This window comes from Cyprinodon variegatus, unplaced genomic scaffold (genome assembly GCF_000732505.1).
Source record: "Cyprinodon variegatus isolate N-32 unplaced genomic scaffold, C_variegatus-1.0 Scaffold0, whole genome shotgun sequence".
Lineage (NCBI taxonomy): Eukaryota > Metazoa > Chordata > Actinopteri > Cyprinodontiformes > Cyprinodontidae > Cyprinodon > Cyprinodon variegatus.
In genome coordinates this window covers 3,828,425-3,844,021 of record NW_015150453.1, presented here as the reverse complement: position 1 = coordinate 3,844,021, position 15,597 = coordinate 3,828,425, and the positions used below count along the sequence as shown (strand labels likewise).

Here is a 15,597-nt window from a genome sequence, read left to right as displayed (position 1 = left end):
AATTTTACTTTCATTACTGCAATTTACTGCATATTTGTGAGTGAACAGGAGTAAAATAAAACTCTGTTGTGTAGTACTGATAGACTCTTAACACATACAATATTTGAAGTGTTTTGGACACTACATTTCCTGAGTCGTATTTCATCTCTGATCTTGCAAATAAAGAAAGTTGCAGAGGTGTTCAGTTAATATTCTGGTTTACACAGAATGCTGCCTATGCAAAGGAAACGATTAAACGGTACGCCCTGTGCTTTCAACCACTGTATAGAATTAGTTCACTGTTTCAAAGCTGTAAGCTGTTTTTAGGCAATGCAAACTAGATGAGCTGGAACATAATGTGTTCTCCCAACTTGCTTGGAGGATGTTTGATGGAAAGGACCACATAAAAGAAGAGCCATTAGATACAGTCTTTTTTTTTTACTGCTTGCCCTTTGATCAGTCATAAAGCTGGTAGCACTAAGAGCTAGAATCAAGCTAAGAAACAAATTACCAAAAACACAGCTTTGACTTTTATCAAGGAAGATTTAGATAAATAATCTAACTTAATAGTAAGCTAGACATCGGCGTTTAGATGTTTTACTGACTTTACAGTCCATCCAATGTGACACAAATAAGTTTACGATGCAAACACAGTTTCTTCCCATTTCTCACAAGGAGAAGTCATCTCAGTTTAATTTCATAGACTTCATTCAGACAAAGTACTACGATTCATAATGGACATGTCAAAGTTGTGAGAGACCTTGTCCCCTCGTGTCACCTGCTTGAACCAGAGGTGACAAATTGCTCTCATTACACCTAGGACGGAGCTCCACATATAGTACTATTAGTGCAGCTATTTCTGCTAATGGTTGCGTTCCTCTTTTCCAGATAGATCAATTACAGCATGAGAGCTATCGTCTCTGGCACCTCTTAAATCAATTATGGGCCATAATGTTGGTAGCCAAGTCCCCTTCTGTAGACCTCTTCAAAGACAGGATGCTACAGATAAGTCTCTTGACATTATGTTAAAGACAGTGTGTCCGTGTCAAAGTGCGCAGTAAAACCTTTTTCTTAAATTTTTATTTCATAGCGGTACTTAGTTATAGATTTTTATCAGCTTCTGGCAACTGGCAGAATTCAAACCAAGTTTCATGCAATGTTCAAATATTCTGCTTGAAGATTGATTATTATTTCAATCATTATTTGTGAATTCATGTATTACTCTTATCATTTTATTACAGTTACAGTAATAGTATTTTTTATCATTCACATCATAGAAAACAAATATCCTTCATTGTTCCTCAGTAGGTAAATTCAGGTGCCTCAGCAAATGGAAGGATGAAGATTCACACAAAGGTTAATCCTAATGGCAATAATGGAAAGAGGAACATGTAACAAAAGAAAAAACACTGCAGAGTCCTGATGCAAAACCATAAACCTTTTCTTTAAGTTAGGGTGTGCGTTGATTTAATAATGAAAAAATGCTTAAAGCAATTAAAACTAAGTTGGTCTTATCTAAAAACAATTATTTTGTAAAAACATTATTTAAAATTATAGTAAAATGTTGTAAAAAAAAAAATAGATTTTCTGCATAAACCAATGAGCTAAAAGTCAGTTCTTATTAGGAGGTAATGAGCACATGTTTTGGAGAAACATCTTACAATGACTCATAATTTGGCTTGTTGTCCACAACCTTGTAAAAAAAACACAGAAAAAATGAAACACTTCAAGTTTATCAACCAGAAGGAACAGCAGAGGAAAGTTGTGATGCAAATTTAAAAAAAACCCTGCATAGATGCAAACCGTTTTAACCGAAAAGCTATTTCATTTCATATTTAGTGTAGGGTGTTTTAACTGCACTGGTTTGAAAACAGAGTTTGTGGTCAGATTCTGATTATATTATTATTATTTTAACACTGCAATGATTTTAATATTAAAAAGGAAACAACTCTTTAAAATATTTTAAAGAAGGATGACTAAACTCCACAAATGTACTTTCAACAAACAGCCTTAAACACATTTCACTAAGAAATGCCTCCTGCTGATGATGTATAATCCCTTGGGGACCCTCCGCTTGCTTCACAATTACTCCCTCAACAATGTTCACCATGGCAACACAGCTTATTTTCAACTTACTTTCTCTGCCCACAATGCTGATTGGTTCTAGGTCTTGGGGAAATGGTGCAGCTCCTGAGGACAGCTGAGGTAAAAAGGCGGCTAAGGTGAGAGCCAGAAAGGCTGGCAGGACGGGTCGAGGCGATCCGGACGTCAGCCTCATGTTGGCAAAAGAGGAGACCTTACTGGAAACACATGGTCAACACCAGACTCCCCCGACGCACCTAAAAAGAGACACAAAATTGTTCAAATCCATATCAAACTGAAGGGAATTAAACTGGATTAGTCATAATTGTGTTTCTTTATTTTTATATTTCAGTTAGGTGGATGAAACTAAACCAAATCAAAGAAGCTACAGAAAACATCCTCTCACACAATTCAATGGGAAGATGGAATTGAGCATCCGCTAACCTGTAGACATAAAAGGCTAACAAAAATAAAATCAAAGTGGGTGGATAGATGTCAGAGAAGTACGAGCAACAATTACAAGCTTGCAAGAAGCAGTTTGTGTGATCAAATGCAACATTCACCACCTATAAATGTCTTTTATAGCAGACACTTTACAGTTATAACCTTTCATAACAACATCCTGATGGCTCTTGATATAACTCTAGTGTGATCACTGCGCTCAGAGGAAGTCTATTAAAAAGACCAAATACATTATTGACATGACAAATGTGCACACCATGCACATAAGTTTATATTCTAACACATATTACATCCAAGGGGTTCTCTGAAAACGTAATGTTGCAAACACTGATAAAACCATTAGGATTTATTTCCAATATATCAGTTTGTTGTAATGTTTAGACAAAAATATTGCTGTACATGATTTTTTAAAAACAACTCAAGATAATACATGGATCAGTAAATAGCTGTTCTAAAGCTTTGCTTACAACTCAACAAGGTCACTTTAGAGAAATTGAGGAAGTTGGTTTCTCTTTTATATTAAACACTTATATGTGTAAAACAAAATGTGCATCAGACTATTACTTAAGGAGTCTAGGCAGCAGATAAAGGGAATTTAATTCTGCAGCAGCGGATGCAAAGCTCAGCATTGTTTTTTGCAGACTGAGTGAGCACCAAAGGGTTTATATGGTCCACTCATTGTAAGCTGCAGGTCATGAACCATGGAGATAGGAAAGTGTAACCACACTAATGACTTCTGAGTCAGCCTGAACTAAAACCCCAATTCATTCCAGGAGCATGGCAGCTGGGAGAAACAAAAAGGCTCCGAGCTAGAAATGTCAAAGTTTGGAAAATAAAAAACATCAAAACTTGGTCGCAGTTTTCAATAACTTTAACATAAATGGAGCAAAACTGAATCGTACAGAACACCAAGAAATATGTGGATAACTTGTGGTATTTATTAAAGGTATAGTGGAGGATGTTCTTTTTCCAGATGGATCATCAAAATAAGGTGTCCTCCTTATTGTCAATCATTCTTGTGATATGTTTACTTCACCGATGGTGAGTCTGACATAATGGAAAAATTGGAAATCTTCTTTTGGAAAGTAAGCTTGAATGAGGGATGCAAACAGCAACTTTTAAATAGAGCGTTCATGAGGAGAAATGGACTTGTGCATGATCTCGCACACGTTTAATAGGAGTTTTCTCTCTGCAGCAGGTACAGGGCTGTTTATTTATTTTTATTATTTTTTTTTTTAAGTGGAGGAGGCAGGTCTTTTCAAAAATTTGCGAAAATCCCCCACTATACCTTTAAGTTTTTAGACAGGGAATATAGCAGTTTCTCTTCATTTAGAAACTCCCAAACACATTCTCATCTTAGTATGCTTCATTAATTACTGTAACCTCCCAATGCTAAATACCTGGAAGCTAACAGTGCTCATTCTTATTACTAATTGTGCTTTGATTGCTACCAAACTAGTTAAAAGGAACTCCGTATTAGCATCAAATTTCCTTATTTTCAGTTACATTTTTTTCGCTAATGATATCTGTGTTCAGAATCTAATAAAGTTTATTAATTTTATAAAAATGAAAGACTGACTTCCACACTACAATTATCATAAAATCTTTAATCTAAAAAGCAACAATAGGACATCTACATATTTTGGACTCTTTAAAAACAAAAAACAAAACCAAGCATGCATATTGTATTGTTATTTTACTGTATTACGTGTATTAAACTTAAAAAAAAAAAAAAAAAAAAAAAAAAAAAAAGTTGCCCTTTTGCAATTTGTAAATTAAAGTGAAAATGTTGTTGCTGTGTGCCAAACCAAAACCATCAAATGATAAATGTGCTCAATTTTGATGACTGAAACTAAAAAGCTAAAGACAAATACTGTTTTTCCACATAAGTATCGAAGATGTGCATCTGTAAGTCTGAATATTTACATTTGATTGATCAGCACAAAGAGAACATGAGACTGGAAAAAATTAGGAAAAAAAGAGATTCCAAATTGAATGAACCAACGAAAAAACAATAGATTTTGAGGTAGAAAATGATCAACCTTTAAACCAAAATATTCTCTTTTTTAATTATTCAATTCTTCAGTTAATAGCCCTTTAAAACAACAACAACAACAGCAATTGAATAGAATGAGGATCATCAAATAGTTTTCTTCAGGACTATAGATGATTCAAGTGATTTAAATGTTGCAAGACCTAAAAAGGTACAGAAAATGTATCTAAAAATACGGAAGGTAGATGAGTTAAAATAAGGGGGTTTTAAATTACAGCTCAGCTTTAAATTGTAATGACAGCATTCATGCCAAAACAATGAGTCAGGTTACTGCTTTTACAGATTTATGCACTTTAATCCTTTGGTCACATGTTTTAGGTAAATGAAGAATATAAGCCCACAAAGTAAGCCAAAAATATAATCTATACTGAGAAGATTTACTTAATTGAAATGTAGGAGAGAACACTGCATTTAGAAGTGAAGCCAAGCAATAATTACAACCTTATAAACAGATATAAAGCTGGAGGGAGGCTGGGTGTGTTTACTTTGTGAATTACAATGGTTAGGGCTGCCTTAGCCAATAAATGAGGGTAATATATCTGTTAGGTTAGCCTCATATGCAATGGTTTGCTTCCCCTTGCCTAATAATGCAGCCATTTTTACAAAGGCATGGTGGAATTATTCAGCGAAATAAGTCAACACTGAACATCTCCTTAAATGTCTAAAGCAACCAGTGGAATTAGCTTATGTGCATCCTTAAAGTGCTATAAAACAGAAGATAAACATGAGTGCAAATATCAAAAAGATCCACAGAATACAAGCAACTTCATTTATTAAAATGCACCAGCAGCCTCCATGTGCAGCACATCCAGGGAACATTATTTTCTCATGAGGAAAGCAGAAATCAGACTAAACTCCCTGACAACCTCCCTAACTCAGGGAACACAGCCAGCAGACAATGATGCATGCAAAACAAGACAAACAGTGAACACAAGGACTTACTCAACACCATACTACACTCTTCAAAAGAGTTCTTTTAAAGGAAATATCAGCAACATGTTTCATTTGTATGCATCTCTGTTTCAAATTGTTTATTTTATAATGTGAGATTTACCACAAGGAGGATATTGTGAAGGGCTCATCTTAGGGATGCATTAAAGCCCCTGATTATGATTTCATTGCAAATTTAGAAGAAACCTTTAGCAAGGGCAAAGAAACACAATGGTTGATTTTAACACCCACAGTCTGTTATAAACAAACAAAACAGCCTTTAGAAGGCTGTTACAAAACGCATCCCATATAAGGAGATATATTAGTCCTCAACACATCTGTCCTGATTTCAAATCAAGTTTATGTGGAAAACAAGGAGCTGCAAATGACCCAAAGATCTGCTCAAACATAAAGAAGACCAGACAAACACATATTTATAGACACCAAAGCAGATTTTAAAACAGATTATATACTGCTGCACTGCAAAGGAAACTTCAAATATAATAGTAAACCACCGAGGAATTAAAAAGTGAAAAAAGCCTATATCGAAATTCAACATAGAGGTTATGTCTGTCACATTTACCCTCTTGGGTCTAAATGGTTACCATAGAAACAGATAAGCTGCGAAGATACCCTGTTTACCTGCCATGTAAATGCTTCACTGAAACAGCCCCCAGTGGAAGTCTTAACTTTCTTAATTCATCCTAACAGAGAGTCGATGGGTTAATGACTGCATGTCTGAAGAGGGAGTGGGAGGCTGATGAGCTGACAGCTGTCAACGGGAAATAAGCCACCGCTTATCCCATCCACAGCCTGCTCTCTGTGTTCACAGGTTTGGGAGGGAGGGCTCCAATCGTTCACTTTTTAATGAACTGGACTCGTTAAGTCATCCTGGAGACATTGACAGTTGTACCACTTTAGAGGATAAAGGTTTCTGGGATACAGGGACGTCCGATTGATTATCTTACATTCACATTGACCAACAGCAAACCTTTTATCTGTGGGGTGATATGATGTACTTGAAAAAAAAAACGAGGCATTTCACCTAAAGCAGGACCGCTCTCTGGTCTTTGTAGGTAAATTTCGCAGGCAAAAGACCGGTCTTAGAAGGAAGGACATAATTTATGTCAAAAATCCGTAGTGGCATACATGTCTGCAGTACAAACTGCAGTATAAATCAGCTTCTTGAGTTCCTCAGTTCCTTCTGTTGGATGCTACCTACCAAGCGGTTGTTTCAGAAGCATGGCAGGGAAGGTTTACTAAATGCTACTGAGACTGCACCTAGAACTCTTTAAATGTAGCTAAGATTGAGTTTTTCATAACAAAAACTCAAGGCAGGTCTGGTAAGGAACAAAAGATTAATATATTGGCCCCCTGATATGCATTGTAGCACATGTGGCATGTTGTAGGCCCCTTTCTCTTCCAAAAGACCCACTAATGTTAGGGATGGTATGGCATCGTGCAAATGCCAGGACATTTTCAAGAACAATCTGACAGGTTCTGCCAGAAAACTCAAAGTGGATTGTTACAGGGTACTTTAGCAGAATAATTATTCAAAAATAAAGGTCACATCAAAAAGGAAACAGCTTTAGAGACACAAAAAAATCAACTTATCTCATGACCATGTTATTCCCCTCATCCAAACCCCCCAGAAATCAGCAGGGTGAGCAACAAGAAAGAATAAGATGACAGTCATTGTTGATCTTGATAGACAATGCAATGAGAAATGGTTGAAGCTCTCTTTCCATCTGTGTGCTCCAAAATACTGAAGACAGGAACTTCTGCAACAAATTAACTGTAGAGGTATCAACTGTCGTTATAGTGGTGGATTAATTTAATAGTATGCATTTTTCAGTTTAACTAAATGTCCTCAAGTTAAAAAGTTTCTAAAACATTATGTTATAGCAGTAACAGATTTATTGATGTTAAAACTTTAACATCAATAAAGCAGGACAGTCAACAAATGTCCCCTCTTTTGTATGCCACATTTCACTCTGACATTTTTAAATTTATCTGATCAGCAGATTCTTAGACTCTTTGTAATACTTGGACAAAATTGGGCACATTACCCTTTGTAAGGATAATTTCAAGAAGAATGAACCTTTTATGAGTAACAGGAGACAGAGATAGCTTTAATTTCCTACATATTATGTTATATAACAAACGTAAGATAATAAATGGTTATAGATTTTTAAAGCAGGGTTTCTGCACTACTTAAACCTCCATTTACTGGCTCCAGAAGCTTTTGAAGTTTAAAAATCCTTTTACAAAGGTTGCTGGGTCCAAACAGGGATTGCAGGCAGAATATCTTCTTCCAACATTAGGAAACATCTACATGTCAAGCTATCTGGCTTTTGGGGCGAGCTTCCACCCAAAGGTTCTATTGCCTTGTCAAAACAACCACATGTGAGTAGAAATGTGACAGGAGGAAAAACAGCGCATGATAGAAATGGTTGTTGTTTGGACAAAGATGGTTTTGTTGTGTCCTGGGCCAACTTATCCCTCCCAGTTCTCCTTTAGGAAGGTTCATCGAACCACTGATCTGATTGTGGTCCCATGACACCAATCACACAGCCCCATCAGATCCAAGTTGTTTTTCTCCAAAACTTGCATCATTCTTATGTTGGGAGTCAACTCCACAAAAACCAGCAACAGCTGACATGCAAAACTGTAAGGCGGTGTAAAGGAAAGTTTATTCCAGAAGCATAAGACTATTATTTTCTAATATTACAAAAAAAATTGCTTTTCATTTGTATCCATTTCTATCTTAACCCAGAGGTATTTGATAATCAGCTAAGTAAAGCTGAGCAAACTTTCCTACTTATTTCCAACAGTTAAACATGCAGACATTACTTGGGCAAAATGGAACTTATATCCTGGAGCTTTGGGCAAAAAATTAGAAAACAGCTCCTATAGGAGATAGAGAAGGTTCCTAATAAACAACACCTTTAAATGTCCTGTTAACAGCTAAACTGAATATTTTAATAAAAAGAAATTGTAGTGTATTAAAATCATGAGTAAAATTTTTACACAGATTTTTTATAGAATTAAACTTGAACTTTCATTAAGTGTTTCTTTGCATCCCTAAACTCTTTAACTATGTGTCAAATTTAGGACCTCCAGAGAGGTACTGAATACCTTTTAAACTAGATGGTAGGTGGCTAATACACACAATTGACCGGGCAAAGATCAGGTCTCAGTATTTTAATAAAAACATGTCAGATAAAGCAGCTGGGGATTTCTTTAATTTTCAGAGGCCCAACAGTGCCCCAAACAAAATAGCTTGAGGGATAATTTTAACTAATTTCCTTAGTTTAGGCTTTCATGGTCTAAGTGCAATGACGGGTGGCTTCCTGCATTTTACAAGGAGTAGAAAATCAACAGCCCCTTTAGGCCTTAAGTTCTTGGATTAGTACGTCAGCTGCCTTGTGTCACTACAATGTATTTTTTACTCCCCAAGTGTCTGCTGTTGTAGGTAAAAAGGGGAGGATGCGATTTGGGTTGAAATGCCCCTGTCTGAAGAGGCTGGGACCCTCTTTGCCATCCTGTCACTCAGTTCATTCCCAGGGGAAAGCTACATTGACCCTACATCTATGAAGTTCAGACAAGTGATGGCTTGTCCCCTCATAGGGGCCTTTGACTGTCACCCCAAGTCAAATGACTGCACCTCGGTCCTCAATGAATAATCCCTACAGATTAGACTGCGTTTTAGACTTAAACTTTCATGACACATCTTAAGAGACTTTCTGTTGAAGTGAAGACGAGCTAACAGACGGAGAGGAAAGTTCAAGAAGCTGTTTTTTGACTCCTTTGACCCACTCAAGGTTCTGAGAGAATTAGCATAAAGATATTGGGCTCTAATTAAAGAAGCAAAATTCAATAAAAATTATGTTTTTGTCCAAAATCAAGTACTCTCAGTTAAACTTTAAGACAACAAAACGAGTGCCTCCAGTGAGGCTTGCTCTCAGGACCTCTTTATTCAGACAAAAAGCTGGCTAGGCTTCACCCAGAAGGATCTAAAGCAGGATTCAGACAGAGAGGCGGTTCTCTGATCGATCGGCAAATCGCTGCAGGCACAATCCATCGTCTTCATGTCTATTTGCAAAGGGATAGAAAAAGCCCAAAGGACCATCAGAGGAGAAGGGATTGGGCGTGCATCAGTGAGATCCCTTTCATTTGTCTGCCTGCTGTTAATTATTTACATTAATCTTCAGAGGCCTATAGCTCCCCCTAACCCTGTGTGCCCTCTGACAGACAAGAGGCACCTTCAATCTTCTGGGGTGCTTGTGGCATTTAGAATGAGAACTTCTCCAGAGGTGTCTAATCAAACAGATCTGTTTAAGAATATGCTGGGTGGCATTTATGTTCGCCAATAACCCTCATCCCTCCTTCAACTCCTCATATATAACAGCGAATGTTAACTGGCATCCAATCTCTTTGGCATCAATAATTCAGAATGTTATAGGGCCACACTACCTGAACCCTGTATTGACGAAAATCCAAGCACTGTCACTCCCTGAAGGACGTCATAACTGGATACTCCCCCGAGGCCCCAAATGTGAAATTCACTGCTAGCTGAGAAAAGCTGAGTGCTTCTGTTTTCTGAATTTTGCGTGTTTTCATTTTCACCTTTCTACTTGAGGGACTTTAATCTGATGTAGCAGCTGAAATAAGCCAAGTTATCCACTTGAGGAAAACCCCAAAGGAATGCTTAGTGTTGGATGCTGAAGTGTTTAGATAATCTAACATTCACAGAGTGGGTTTAGCAAAACAAATCACAGAATAAGTTGCAGCTGTAGTATTTTATTAACTTCATCTATTGTTTCACACTTATGTTTTCAACCCCATTTGTTTACTGATATCCCAAATATATTACAATATCCTCACTTAGTTTGGATCATCAATTATATTTAAAGAAGGTAATTTATGTAAAACCATTTTCACAGCCAGAGGGATATTTAAAGAATTTATTTCTAGTAATTCTGATGATGTCTGTGCAAATTCTCAGTCATCCTGGTCCTGGAAACCACAAAACAGGCTTAAATAGGAAGGCAGTTGGAATTTTGGTCAGTATGAAAGTCCAGCTAACTTTCCATTTAAGCCCGTTTTTAATTGTTATGATAATTATGAAGTGGTAAGTTAAAACAAAAAGTTATTTTGTTTTAACTTCTTTTTGTTTATGATTATTAAAAAAAAATCTAAAAGAAATTTCAACAGAGAGATCATATCATGGACAATGCACTAATGCTGAGACTGTTCCACAAAAAGGAAAAAGTATAAAAAGGTCCCAAAAAGTATTTGCAGAGTTTTATCCAGATGAAATTAGTTGAGGAAATATAAAATACCCAATTATTGAAGAAGTTCATCAGTATAGAATAGTTTAGTGCAGGTCCGTGTATAATTATGCTTTGAGTACTCAACTTGTGTCCCTCTGCCTCTGGCTTGACTTGATCAGGCTTTACTCCATTCTGTTTTTTTGGTAAGTACACAGTAAAAAAAATGGGTGTTAAGAATTCAGAGCTAACCTATTTAACTCTAAATGGAGTAGTTACAACTATACTCAGTGTAAATCTGCTCGTGTTGGGAGTTAATCAGTGTAAAATTTGACAGCCATGCAGTGTAACTTTTACTCTATATGGTGTCAGTTACCCACCAGTCTCTGAGATGTCTTCTTGATTTTGACACAAATATTAGTAAAATTAACTCTGAAAAACTGTCACTTGCTATAGTGTAAATTTTACACTTATTTGGAATGGGACCAAATGTTATCTGAAACAGGGTTATATTCAACTTTGTAGGTATTAAAGTAACACTTTAACAAGCAACACTAAAGAAGCCAGTAACAATACTGAAAAAGCAGAAATGGAAACATTTTAGAATTGGCGCAGTGGAATAGAGCCAGGCCAGTCGGTGGAAAAGGGGTATTATCTAACATTGTACTGGGAAAAAAAAGGGAAAACAAACACAGAATTGGTTTTAAAAGGCCCTTTTATGCAGGAATAGAATTAATGTTTCATAAACATTTTATCCTAGAGACTTTTGAAGTTCAAGAATGACCATACTGTAATACTATCATCTGCAGTGCGGATCATTACTGCATACGGCTGAAAAGGGTTAATGCTCTATTAGAAACAATAGAATAAAATAGGGCCCTTTAACTTAGGATTAAGCACTAAACCACAAGCAGTGCCATCAGTGAGCCAAATCTTGTAGGACTATTTTGATATAAGGGTTAAAATTGTACAAGTAATTAAGCGAAATAAAACAGATCTTGATTAACATTTATATTTTTAAATTCTTTGGAGTTTTTTTCCCTTACTACCCCTGCCACACAAAGCAGAGAGCCATAGTTCCTATAAACCCTCCCCTGTCCAAGCATAATAAAAGAGAGTTCTGTGAAAGAAAAACATTTGGATGAAATAGATAAACCAGCACCGTATATTTTCTTGAGAAGACTGGGCATTCAAGGGGGAAAAACACTGGTGGATCTTTATGAAATTGTTTGAAAATTAGAATACATGAATTAAATTAATGTTTGCTGTTATTTTGATACTGAGATCAACCTGCAAATGAACACACACAGGGCTGAGTTCTAATCTTAGTATTCCAAAGTCTAACATAAAGACTGTGAGGAAAAGTATTGATATAAAGAAATTATAACCTTTCCTACCAAAAACAAATTACATACATTTTGCTTTTAATACCTCTGTTAAGTATGTCTTTATTTGACAGCACTGTGGAAAATCTTTACAGAGAAGAAATTGTTTTTTATTGCCAGGAAAGGAGAAATATAGTATCCTTAATATCCTTTCAAAGCCAAATGACTATTGCAAACCAGGCAGTTGCTGATATGTTTAGATTATCCCTAAGTGGTAAAACAACAAACTAAGGACTTTGGAAAAGCAGCGAGGAACAAAGTTTGCCTTCCCTTTTAAATTTAGTTTGGGTGAGTTAGCACTGCATTCATTTCAATGCAGCCTGTCCAAGTTTATGACAGTGAACCAACAAAGGCTTTGATTTCTCTGTTATTGAGGCAAGGCTTACAAGATGCAGATTCTGCTGACAGCATGGAATAAATTCTTGAAAACAAAAGGAGAATTTCATCTAAGCTGGACAGAACCACAGAGAGAATTACACTTCTGCTGTCCAAATGGTAAAGTAAGGAGCTTATTTTGCCAAAGAGACTCTGAGCTGTAACTCTGGTTTTACAGCAGAACACAAATAAATAGAGAAAGAAAAAACAGTGGTGTGCAATCACCTAAAGCCAATTCTACAGGGATACATACAAGCGAATTTAAGATAATTTATGTTTCCGAAGCAATCCCTGCATGCATTTTAAACTGAAAGGGAACAATCATGGTGAAATTGCACCTAATGTCCTCCATGTTAGACTCCTTAACAAGAGGACCATTTTTTTTCTGGTGTACATTAATAAAGAAAGAGTTTCTTTGATCTACATTTTCACTTAGGTACAAATTATTTTCTAAATATTGCGGCTAAAACACATCCTTCCACTAAAAGAAATGTGCTACAAGTGATGACAGAACTTCATTGTTAACGTGTTCCCTGTGCCCATCAGACTGCCTTCCCACTGTGTGACAAGCCTTTTATGTCACCATGTTTCAAGAGAGGGACCTCCTGCTTCAGTCTTGACAAAAGAGGCCGCCACAGATTCAGCTTAGCTGAATCTGAGATTTAAACTAAAAAAAACACAGGAAGACAAGATGGCTTAGACTTGATCAAAGGAAGATAAAGAGCTATGAAGATTCCTCCACTGCCTTTATTCCTTGTAAGCGGAGGTAATCACACAGCCGTCAACGAGAAGATCCATCACTGTCACATTGTCCCAACAGGACTTTCAGGACACGAATAGAAAGAAGAGGTAGCACAGGTCCATGGGACAAAAGAACATTTGGTAATATTTGTTTTAAATTGGCAGAAAAGGAATGAGCCCTGGTTTTATATTCACAAGGTTTTAGCGAACTGAGTGGTCGATGCTGATGAAGGGAAATATAAATCAAGAGTAAAAGTAAGGCTTTTTGTTCAGAGTGCTTCACAGAGATAATGGCATCATCATGCCTGTGTGGTTCGCCATTCTTTGGAAGATTAAACGCTTCATCATTGTCGTTGGGACAAACATACTCTACGCTAAGCATGCATCCGATTATTTGTCAGTTTTCCACTCAAACTAGAGATCGGCATGTCAGCTTCATTACACACCCACAAGTTTTAAAAGAGGAGATGAAAAGAGACCACATCCTTATCAGGACAGCGGCAGCATTCAGGGGTAGTAGCCCATGGTGGCAACTGACCTCACTTTTATTACTGCTGTCTTTACCTGATGATATCATCCAGACCCATACTGAAAGCCCTGGCAGCTTCCAAGCTCCGTTTATCTCATTTTATGGCTGTAAGAACTGACTTCTGCAAAAGTCAGTGACCACGGGCAAGAATACACCAAAGAGCAGTAAGGCTCTTTGCACCTAATCAAAGCCTGCAGTGAGTCATGGAACATGTAAGGGATAAGGCAGGAGCAAGGCATCAAAAGTAAAATGGGACATGAACCGTGACAACAGGAAGGCAGAAATACCAATGACGAGGGAAAGGACCGCAGGAATGATGTTGTCTTATACAGAAGCACATAGATAATAAATCACAATTTTTAGTCTAACAGGATGTATTTTAGAAACAAACAATGGTTAGTCATTTGATGCAATAGGTGAGATTTAAAAGAGCAAAACTGACTTACCCTTCACTCTATCCTCTCTGGTAATGCCTCTGAACGCTTCCTAGGAGGTCATTTAGACATTTGGAGATTAAATTCTCTATGGCTGTCTATTGGGGTGTACAATTTACTTTGACTCAAATGCGATGCTAGAGTCAGTGTCATCCTTTCTTCCATCGAAAGAGGCAACAATTACATTTTCTATGTAAAAAAAAAAAAAAAAAAATTAAAAAAGATAAAAAAGTTGTTGGAAACAAACTGCAGATGGCAGGATGGTGATAGGTTTGCAGAGTCCTTTTGTGAGCCTAAAATTAAGTGTATGTTGGTTTAAAATGTTGTACTGTTAGGATAAATTTATCTTAAAGGATTTTTGGCAGTTTCTTGTGTTTATTAGCTGACACAGTAAACAAGTAAGTCCCTTGAGTCCCTGAAGGGCAATCCTTCCACTTAACCCCTAATATACCCATTTATACCATCCTACCTTTATTCTGGTTTGGGATTTAAGCAATTACTTGCACATATACCTAAATAGCAACTAGCTCCTAAAGGTCGCTATGGGAAACGGTTTATAGACAAAAGCTGCTAATCTCTGAAATTGTGAAAGAGCAACAGTTCTCCCTACTAATAACTTTAAATGGTAAAGATAATTTTCTGGTGGCTTTTTGTCAGCAAAGAAAAAGAAGTAAACAAGTAGGGTTCTGGTGTATGGATTTCGCATACATATTTGTTATGGTTCCTCTTATGTTCAGAAATTGCGGGGAATAATCTCCATTTACTTTGGGTGAATGTTCAATTCCTTGTTGATGCCATAAATTAAGCTCCGTTAGTATAGAAAACAGCATTGCAACATGTACTGGAAATCAACAAAAACACATCTCTTAAGTCTGTGATCAATGAAAAGAAGAAAAAAGAAAGGTAATAAGGTTGAAAACCAGTTACTTCCATTGTACAATTAGCTACCTATTGGAAACAAATTTGTTACATCAGGTATCAATCCTATAGTCCAACTGACAGGAATAAAGGTGATAGGTTAGGCAGGTATAACTACTAAAGTTCTATTCACATCAAATTTAAATCAGTTTGGACTCATTTACCTGATTTCTTGTCTTTGCCCGTGCAACTATGATTTACTGACAAATGATTATTTTTGGGATTACACAAGCAGAAATAATAGCAATAAAAGAAAACCATTTAATGAACCCATAGGTCAACATATGTAAAAATTGCAATATAACTAAACTAATATATATAACTTTTGTGGCTGATTGTAATTATACCAAAACAATGGGCTTTATTGACCACGTTTAGTGAATGGTACATGACCCTCATAAAACCAAGGAGTGCACTATTTGGATTTAGTTGTCAA

The 15,597-nt window shown here is 36.6% G+C and overlaps 1 protein-coding gene across 1 annotated transcript in view; it reads right to left on the bottom strand.

Annotated features, from left to right (window-relative positions):
* sema6c (sema domain, transmembrane domain (TM), and cytoplasmic domain, (semaphorin) 6C) overlaps positions 1-15,597 on the bottom strand; it is a 187,783-nt gene that overhangs the window by 76,637 nt on the left and 95,549 nt on the right. The window contains exon 5 of the mRNA XM_015375570.1: positions 2,116-2,318. Within this exon, the coding sequence (XP_015231056.1) occupies positions 2,116-2,257 (142 nt within the window). The 5' untranslated portion in view covers positions 2,258-2,318. The remainder of the gene's footprint in view (positions 1-2,115; positions 2,319-15,597) is intronic.